This window comes from Gobius niger, assembly GCF_951799975.1.
Source record: "Gobius niger genome assembly, chromosome: 20".
Lineage (NCBI taxonomy): Eukaryota > Metazoa > Chordata > Actinopteri > Gobiiformes > Gobiidae > Gobius > Gobius niger.
The window spans coordinates 18815907-18826623 of NC_136871.1; the positions used below are offsets into that span (position 1 = coordinate 18815907).

Consider the following 10717-nt stretch of genomic DNA (forward strand, 5'->3'; position numbering starts at 1 on the left):
AACACTGATGACGCGCAGTCAGAACAATTGCACAGCTTACGAGGGTTTATTCGTGATCAAAGCAGTAAAACAGGCACTTACTTTGATGATGTTGAATTGAAATGCCAAACCTCAATAAGACAGTGCAAATCTTTCTTTACGTGAAAATACAATACGATGCGATGCGGTCAACAGAAAGTTTCTCCCCAAGCTCACCCCACCGCCATGATGCAGGCCCAGCACAAACACACAGCCCAGGTGAGCGCGCGCACTATATAAACCACTCCCACGGTGCCACCAATCACCGTGGTGCAGAAGCACGTGACAAAGCGCGTGCACGTACTCACTCACGCGCCATTCATTCATTGGGGAAACCACCAAAACCTCTGTATGGCTCCTACATTCCGGCCCCTAATTATTGTATGGTAATAATTACCCACCACCATTAACAGGAGTAGGAGACAGAACCATAACCAAGGGCAAAAAGTGAAACATAACTGAGTCCTTTAGAGTCTATGTGTAGAAGTCATAGTCATAGTTCAGCAATGTCCAAGTTCATTCATGTAATCCATATAGAAAAAGTTCAGAGTTATAATCCACACGATCTTCACTGCTCATCCGCTTCCTGCAGAAGGCAGACTTTGGTAATCGGACGGTCCAAAGTGCTCGATTTCGTTTTAATCCTCACTGTACGCACTAGTCCATTTTTGTCCGAAACGGTATCCAAAACTCTTGCTGTAATCCATGAATTGCGCGGTGACATTTCATCCACGAGCATGACGACATCTCCAGGCACGAAGTTCCTTTGAGCACGATTCCATTTTTGGCGCTCTTGCAATCCTGGAAGATATTCCTTCAACCAACGCTTCCAAAACAGGTTGGACATGTACTGCACTTGCTTCCAGCGACGACGAGCATAAACAATCAGCCTTCTCGAATAATCCAGGTGGCTGTGATGGTTGCGATTTCATGGAGGTCCCACCATCAAAGACCACACACAGTTTTTTCCTTGTAGGGGGATACACACCGTGGTGGGGTATATACCACACTCTCCCATCACATTGAGTCAACTGCTCAGGTGGAACTCTCTCTGCGTAGCCTTTCTCCAGCATCTCTGCCATGAACTTGACGTAATCAGAGCGAAAGGTTGGATCTTTAGACAAGCGCCTTTTGAGACTGAACGCTCGTTGAACTGCAACTGTCTTATTGTTTGGCAATTTGAGGTATCTTTGTTTTACTGGCAATCCAATGCTATAGTGTCCATTGATCAGCTTTACTGAATGCGAGACTGACTCCATGAAGCGTTCATCTTCTTTTGATAATCCATGTTGTTCATCTTGTTGAGTTTCCGGGAAATCAACTTTCAGCTGCTTCTCCCACAGCTCATCCAATCTTGCTACTGAGATAAGATTGACTGTGACGTCAGGCGGCTCATACTGCTTGTCCACTTGGTAATCACCTCTGAGCGGACCATTCACCGTCCAACCCAGGATGGTCTTGATGGCATAAGGGCCCCCGTCCACTGCACGTACCACCTCCCAGGGCTCCAGCGCCTGAGGTACGTTAGTGCCAATAAGGAGATCCACATCTGCTTCAACCTCTGGTATTTTTATGTGCCTCAGATGCGGCCAACGTTGGAGGTCCTTTCTTTGTGGAATATTTCCTCGGTGGACAGGCATGCTCCTTTGCGTGAAGATCTCCGGCAAGTCGCAAAAGTTGTTTGAGTCCAGATCAGCCACTTCCAAATCTGTCAACATGTAGCTGTCCACAACTTTCTCTTGTCCCATCGTTCTGAGGAGGATCCCGAGCTTCCTTCCTGTGAGGTTGAGTCGATTCATCAGACGTTCGGTGCAAAATGAGGCCGTGCTCCCTGGATCCAAGAACGCGTAAGTGATCAGAGTCTCTTGTCCCTTTTTGGACTTCACCTTCACGGGCAGTATTGACAGCGTACATTCTTGCTTGCCGGCCCCAGTTACTCCACTGGACTGAACAGACACCACAGCACCTTCTCTGGCACTTTCTGAACCACCATTAGCCTGTGTAGAACTTATTTGCCTTGTTTTGGAGTGGATATGCAACAACGTAGGATGCTTCAGGTTGCATACTCTGCACGTGAGACGCCTTTTGCAATCTCTGCTTCTGTGCCCAATGCACAAACAACCGAAACACATTTTGTTTTCCTTCAAAAAAGACATTTTTTCATCTTGAGTCCTTTTATCCAACAGAAGGCAAACATCCAAAGAATGTCCAGCTCCACAGAACAGGCACGACCTTTCAGGTAAGTTCTCTTCTCTTTTGTCTACAGGCTCCAGTTTCTTCTCAGCAGGTGCTACATTGGTGGCAAAACTACTGCCTCGAGGTTTTGTACTTGTCCGGAAAGATCCAGGTGTTGACTCTTTTCTTCCAGTTCCAGGTGAGTCTTGTATATCTCCAAAGATAGGGTCACTTGCAATCTTAACTTGCCTCTCGATAAACTCCACAATGTCGTAGAATGTTGCTCTGCGATTAAACCTTTCTTGCAGATCGCAGGCCACACATCTCCACCGATCACGCAGCTTGTAAGGAAGCTTTTTTACGATAGTTTGCATGTTGGTGGGCACGTTCAGGTCACCCGCAGAGTCTCCCATACAGTTGCAGCACTCACGCAGCAGTAGACTGTAGGCCTGCAAAGCCTTAAGGTCTTCTCCCTTTATCAAAGGCCACAACAGTACCTTGTCCATATAGGCGGAAGCTACTTTGAATGGATCTCCAAAATGCTCTTGTAGCAGAGCCTTCGCCTTAATGTACCCATGAGCAGCTGGCAGGTGTTGACAGCTTCGGACTAAATCCTGAGACTGGCCTCTAGTATACTGCTCGAGGTAGTACAAACAGTCTTTGTGGCTGTGAGTTCGGTCTTCAATGTTGTGTTCAAAAGCTCTTATGAAGGCTCGATACCGAAGAGGATCACCGTCAAATACTTGCAGGTCTCGTTTGGGTAACAGGTAAAGCGACTGTTGTTCAACTAGTAGAGATGTAATGTCATTCTGCTTCTCCAGCACTGTAATCAAACGCTGATCGGAAGTGTGCTTGGTTGTAGGTGAGATTTGGTCAAGCTGGATTGGAGGAACGGATTGATGGAGTGCAACTGATGTAAATGCTGGCAGGCCGGCCCCAGTCTGAGTAGAACGAAACTCAGTTTGGTAACTTGCTTTGGGCTTAACTGACACATTGCCTGCAGGTATCATGTTCTTCGTGACCTCTGTTTGCGATGGCTGTGTGCTGTATGCAGGCACAAATGTAGGAGCATCCACGTTTAAGTGTGTATTTTTACTCTTTTGTAAATAAGAGTTCATCCCATCAGATTTAGCTGACACACGAGAACCTTCAGAAGCCTTTAGCACATTCACTTTAGCCAAAGAAGCCGCGAGTTCCATGTCCAAGTCCATCGCCTCCATGTTTCTCCGTAGCTGTTCTTGCTGTTCCTCCATTTTCCTCCGTAGCTGGTCTTGCTGTTCCTCCATTTTCCTTCTTAATTGCTCCTGTTGCTCTTGCATAGCATGTTTTTCTTTCAACAGTTTTTGACGTGCCATAAGAGCAGCGGTTGCTGCTTCTGCTCTTATTCGGGCTGAAGAGGTACTTGAAACAGACTTGCTCACGACAGTACTGCGCTTGCTTGTTTTTCCATTAGATGCATTAGAAATACTGTCGATTGGTCCGATATCCACTGCAGTACTTTTCAGATCCATTACAGCCTTCAAAATACTTGTTGTATCGTCATTGGAAACAGGATCTGCATGTGGGAGGCATTCTTGGTCGACAGCGCCCTCTGGTGGAATCTGTTGTGCATCAGTGACTGTAGGCAGTTCCAAGAGCCATTTATTTGCCTCTTCCACACAAGTAGATTTATGCTCTTCAACGTGGTCAAACCATGCGTTCTGCTTTTCTTGTTCATCAGACGGCACCATAGGAATGACCACATCATGCAGTTGGCTTGCTTCATTAAACAGACTGGACATATTTTCAATACATGAGCGGACTTGTTCAGCATTCTCAGCACTTTTCATCAGCTCTGTTATTTCTTTCATTGCAATTTTTATCTGTTTTACTTTTGCTTTTCTTTCATTTTGAAGCTTTTCCAGTTTCTGTTCAAAAGCTTTAAACGTAAGCTTTCGTTGTCTCTTAAAAGTTTCATTTTCATTTGACTCGTCTTTATCTGACATATTTCTTTCACAAAAAATCCAGAAATCACAAAAATCTGCAGTACACACAGAACACAGCGCTTTATTTCCTTTTCCTTATTTTTCTTCTTATTTATTTTTGCTTTATCAAGGTACAATGAGTTATTCTTCACCCCAACCATTCACGAGGTCTAAGCTCCACCCTCGCTTACTTTGCGTAGCGGTGGATGCTAAAGTCCCAATAACAAACAGCACTTCACCTTTTGTAAAAGCACCGCAGCGTCCAAAGGGGGAATAGCACATTGACAAACAATCCAAAATGTTTACGAAAACATAGCGCGGCTTGTAGCCGAAGCGACTGTGGCAAACAGCGTGTGCAGCGTAGCAGCAGATTTGTGAATGAATGGGCACTGCATATAATCCATGCGCGTTCACGTCTATCGTTCACAACTTTGATAGCGAGAGTTGTTCGACACTACGTTGATACTGCGCTTCAACAATTGAGTTTTCTGTTGACAAAATGTTGTGGCGTATGACTGCAAACGTATCCAGAACGCCACGGTAGGCTAAGGCAAGGGGGTTGGAACACTGATGACGCGCAGTCAGAACAATTGCACAGCTTACGAGGGTTTATTCGTGATCAAAGCAGTAAAACAGGCACTTACTTTGATGATGTTGAATTGAAATGCCAAACCTCAATAAGACAGTGCAAATCTTTCTTTACGTGAAAATACAATACGATGCGATGCGGTCAACAGAAAGTTTCTCCCCAAGCTCACCCCACCGCCATGATGCAGGCCCAGCACAAACACACAGCCCAGGTGAGCGCGCGCACTATATAAACCACTCCCACGGTGCCACCAATCACCGTGGTGCAGAAGCACGTGACAAAGCGCGTGCACGTACTCACTCACGCGCCATTCATTCATTGGGGAAACCACCAAAACCTCTGTATGGCTCCTACACACTTAAATGAACAAAATTACCTTCATACAGCTGCATGGTCTGCTTTTATGTTTACTTTTGACTCTGAAAACTCTTAATGACACATGATGCCCTCTGAGGAGGTGCTGGAGGTGGCAGTGTTTGGTGATCTATAAGATGAAGGCAGTAAACTCGTAAAACTCTTGCTGATGACCTTGAGCTCTGCGCCTGCAGTGGGGCTCACTGCAATGTCACACAGGGACAGCGGCTGCAGCAGGCTGGAGAAGATGGGGAGATTTCTGTCTGACTGTACTGGTTATCTCTCAGGTAACTCGATAGGCACACAACCTTGCCAAATTGGATGACTTTCATGAAAGAAACGGCTCCTCCTCACAAAAGAGAACATGACAAGCAAAAGGACTCTCAATAATGACAGTTGTGTACAGAAGCATGTCAGTTTGCAAATAAATATATTCAGACAGAATTATAACACTTAAATGAAGATTTGTGTGGTGTTATTTTGATAATAATCGGTAAGCTCCCAGTGTTTGTTTTCACTCGGAGACAAAGGTTATTTAGTAGTTGTCTGTTCTTGTTAGTTTTTTTGCCTCCTTATGGCATTTGTGCAGCTGACGGCGTAATGTCCAACACTTAAACTACAAAGAACAGACGATGGCTTAATAACCTTTTGTACATATACTTGTTTTATTGTTTATTCTGGAATCAAAAATACACATGAGAGTGTGTTATTAGGGTTTGTAAACAAAGGCAGACTGGAGCAGATGTACAGTGCTGCAGGTAAGAGGAGCTGGGACAAGTGCTGTATCAGGGGGAGCGCACAGTCCCGTCCCTGAGGTGAGGTGGGGGTGGAGTGGATAGTGGATGCTTACTCGGCAGGAAACAGAGGGTCCCACATTAGGCAGCGATTGGCCCGGCGCAGAGCGAATGTCCTATCAGAGACATGCTCTCTTTCTCGCCGTGGGAGGAGGGAGCATAAAGCCAGGTGACCCTCTACTTTTAAAATACTCTTAAGTTTACCTGCGACGGTGTTTGTGTTTATCCACCATTGTGTGGACACGTTTGCAGCGGCGTGCGGCTAACTCTGCCGGCTCTGGTTTCGAATGGCGTGTTGAATTACCCAATGGGTGCTTTAATAGAGGTAGAGTCACTCTTGATTGTGAGTCTGGATGAGAGAGGTTGAAGGGAACAAGGGAAAACTGTGTGGAGTTGCCAAGAAGAGAGAGCGGGGACATGGGTGAGTGCTGCAGACAACCACACACAAATACTATTACAAGTTACCGTGCCAGGTTATGTAGTCAAAGTTTGGGACTGTTACTACTACTCTACTGATGTTAAAATTTATTTTAATGTTGTTTTTTTCCATACCAGCTTTATCACATTCTGTAACTGAGTAGAGGACATTCATTTAAGTTTTATTTTAAATGTAGATTCTGCTTTCAAGCACTATGCACAAACTCTGTAGCACTTTTTCCTTTTCAACATAAAGCGTCCCTTAGTTTTGCTCCCCTAAGCTAAAACAGCCTTATTTTAGCATATGCCAGATCATGACATCATGCAGCATAAAGGAATATTAGATCATTCATCCTTAGACAATGCCACAATGCAAGTGGAATTAAAACCTTGAGTCTTTCAGTGTGCGCAAGCCCCGTGGTGTCAAGTGGACACAGAGGTTGTGGCTTAAAAGCGTGTCAGGATATGGTTACCTGTCTGAACCAGACAAATAGATAAGCAGCTACTTAGAGATAAAGTAAATGTGACGCTGATAGACTATGCAGCACAAGGTTAGGCCAAATTACCTTTGTGTTGTTAGACACTCCCTTAAACCATTGACACGTGATGCATTTCTATCTTTTAACCTGCAAATGTTGTCTCTCTGTGAGACATCAATGCTGCCATATTTGTTACACATGATCAGCAATACTTGTATCTTTACTAAGGTGTAAGCACTTTCATTGTATCTACAGTTTGGGTTTCTCTTTGGCATTGTGAGAGAATTGGGGAAGAAAATAACTGTACAAGCACAGTATCAGATGGCTGCTTCAGTGCTGATGCAAACAGTAGCTGACAAATGTCTTTCCTGACAAAACTGCACCATTTAAGACAAGTTTGCTTTTTCTCCTAAATAGACTACCCACTGGACTGAGTCTAAAAGCAGCAGACATCAGCCTGAATGATCACGACAAGGAGAGAGGCTTGGCCAGCCTTTGCGAAGTGGGATAAGTGCCTCCAGAGTGACAGACATAATTGGGGCTAGCACCAAGTTGAATAATGGAGGTGCCTCTGGTTAATTTTGAAAATATGGATGATGTGGGTATCAACCTAGGTGACCCGAGTGACTCTGGATACCCGACCTCACCCACCTCAGAGGCACCGGACCAGAATCTCCTTACACACCGCCTGTCGTCACCTCATCAGTCGCCGCACAGAGGGAGAAGACGGCTTCTGTCTGGGCATGAGGGGCTGTCTCCTTCTTCCCCTCCCACTGTGACCACAAAGGCAAACTCCAGCAGTGGAAGTCTGATCTCCAATTTGAAGCTTCTCATTAACAGTGAGTCCCCCGCAGAGAACGTCTTCAGTAAAATGGTCAAAGACTGCTATGAGAACGAAGATCTCTTTGACAAACGTTGCCTGGAAGAAAGAGACGAGAAAGTGGTTATCAATATCTCGGGCCTCATGTTCGAGACCCAGCTCAGCACACTCAATAAGTTTCCTGAGACACTTCTTGGTGACCCGATGAGGAGGATAAGCTACTTTGATCCGATGAGAAATGAGTACTTTTTTGACAGAAATCGGCCGTCGTTTGATGGCATTCTTTATTTTTACCAATCTGGAGGCAGGCTCCGCAGACCGGCCAATGTTCCCTTAGATGTCTTTGCTCATGAAATAGTCTTCTATGAGCTGGGTCATGAAGCCATGGAGCAGTTTAGAGAAGATGAAGGTTTCATCAAAGAGCCAGAGGTTCTTTTGCCCACAAATGAGCTTAAACGGCAGTTCTGGCTGCTGTTCGAATACCCTGAAAGCTCCAGTGCAGCCAGATCTGTTGCTCTGGTCTCTGTATTTGTAATCGTAATCTCAATTGTCATTTTCTGCCTTGAGACACTACCAGAATTCAGGGAGGACGCTGACACTGTCCAAAGTGACTCTCCCTTTGTTAATGGGACTCGGGACAGTTCTGCCACACAGCCCAAAGACGTAATGGCATATCTCACGGACCCTTTTTTTATTGTGGAGACTATTTGCATCATCTGGTTTTGTTTTGAAGTCGGTGTCCGTTTTGTGGTCTGCCCAAGCAAAAGTGATTTCTTTAATAACATTATGAACGTTATTGACATAGTATCAATCATTCCTTATTTTGTAACTTTGGGAACAGAACTATCATCTTCAACAACCCCTGAAGATGATGCGAACTCCAATCAGAACATGTCATTGGCCTTTATTCGGATAATCCGCCTTGTGAGAGTTTTTCGCATTTTTAAACTTTCACGGCACTCCAAAGGACTTCAGATTTTGGGGCAGACCTTGAAAGCCAGCATGAGGGAATTAGGGCTTCTTATCTTCTTCCTTTTTATAGGAGTCATCTTGTTCTCAAGTGCCATCTACTTTGCAGAAGTGGATGAACCTCAGACGCAGTTTGTGAGCATCCCTGATGGCTTCTGGTGGGCTGTGGTAACAATGACCACAGTAGGATATGGAGACATGTGCCCAATTACAATGGGTGGCAAAATGGTTGGTACTTTATGTGCCATTGCTGGTGTCCTGACCATTGCCCTACCTGTCCCGGTCATTGTTTCTAACTTTAACTATTTTTACCATCGTGAGACTGAGCAGGAGGAGAAGCAGATCATAGATGCAGCTGCAGAGGCAGCTCAAAAGACATCAGCCGCAAACAAATATGGCAGCACGCCTTCTCTCAGTAAGAGCAACGGGACGTGGCAGAATGAGAAAAATGGCAAGCACTGACGCAGAGATGACTACATTTATATATGAAATAAGATGAAAAACTATAATTGAATTACTTCTGTCAATGTATTTTGTACATAGTGCCGTTAATGCATTAGATTACAGTATTAATAGGCACAGTGTGGTGGGGCAGCCTTTACACAAGTTGTCTGTCTTCTTGTGAATGTGTCAAAGCGCAACATAACTCAGCAAAGTCAAACCTGGGGAGTGTGGAGTTTCAATTTCATCACCTCAAATGGCCTGAAATCCGAAGGTAGATTTTTTACCATGCACAAACTAACGGGGAAAACATGAGAAATGGACGTCTGAAATTCCAGATGGTTTTAGATAATTAATGCATTTAACCTGAAAGCGTTTATAGTTCACTTTGCATCACTGTCCTATCGTAGTCTTCTCTTCATCATATTCAGCAAACGCGAGGTAGTGTCAAGGGCAGATAAGTCCAGTCAGTGTAAGGCAATGCGTTGTCTTCTCAGCAGATCTATAACAGTGAATAGTCAGCTCACAGCAGCTCTCCATATGACGCACCGTAACAGAATCTGGGTGATGAATAGCTGGCATGTTAGCACGTCCTAATCTTGTAGATAGTCTACAAAGTAGAAAATGTTTCAAAAACTGTTAAGCATGCTGTGTTAGGACTCAGGAAGCAAATATTTTATTATTAATGATAGTTAAAACAATAATAGTTTTCATTATGTATTATATTAATATTCATGCAGACCAACGCCATATATACAATAACCCAGTAATTTATGACAATATGTGAATTTACTCTTTACAATCAGATCCACTTATTGCACTACTAAAGCATTTGTTTGAATATATCAAAAGCACTTTGACGAGTGAGAGTTTAGAAAACACAAAATATTTCATGTTTTTCTTTTGTGTTTAAGGATGGGCTTGGGGTGTCGAATTAAGCAAAGACAGATCCTCTGTCTTGAAACGTTTGCATTCATCGCTCATTCAAATTGCATGGTATTGTGTGCCGAAGTGGTGCACCTATTGGAAAGTAAGAAATATTCTGTATTGTAAGGCATTGTAATCATTATAGTTTAAAAGAAAATTGTATTTTTATTCAGAAAGATAAGGCCAATATATAAAGTGAATGTATGGACTAAATACTTCTTATGTATGAGATAATATTATGCATGCTCCACTTCAGCCTTGAGAATGTACTGTATGCAATTTTATTATTAATACAGCTTGTGTACTGTAAATGATAGTGGGCATTTTACCTCAGGCATTGCCTTTCAGTCTTGCAATATGCAATAATATCAATAGCAATAAAGATATATTGTCAGAATGAAACTTAATAGAAAGCAATAATTCTCTGAATGTGAACTACAGGAGATTGACATGAGCACTTTATAGAGTTATAAAGCACTTACTGAGGACTGTTGCTGTATGTGTCAATAATGTCTAATATATAATATTTATAATATAATTGTCTTGTAAAGAGTGCCTTTCAAATAAAGACATATGCAAACTTCTTCGGGCATCCCCAGTCATTTCACTTGGTAACAGTTTAACCGGGGAATTGACTGACCTGTTAAAGCGTCTAAACTAAAGCTGTTCTCTTTCATAATAACAGTGTTGAGAGGAAATGTGGGCAGTGTGTGACTTGGGGCTAAATAAACATTATCACCTCGTGTTAGCTGCTGTTAACACCTTTTCGC

General features: G+C 43.6%; 1 protein-coding gene across 1 annotated transcript in view; it reads left to right on the top strand.

Annotated features, from left to right (window-relative positions):
* Positions 1–9866, top strand: part of LOC306979888 (potassium voltage-gated channel subfamily A member 10) — a 76095-nt gene extending 66229 nt beyond the window's left edge. Inside the window, exon 2 of the mRNA XM_079579041.1 lies at positions 7208–9866. Coding sequence (XP_079435167.1) covers positions 7350–9041 — 1692 coding nt within the window. The 5' untranslated portion in view covers positions 7208–7349 and the 3' untranslated portion in view covers positions 9042–9866. The remainder of the gene's footprint in view (positions 1–7207) is intronic.
* Positions 9867–10717: the final 851 nt, after the last annotated feature.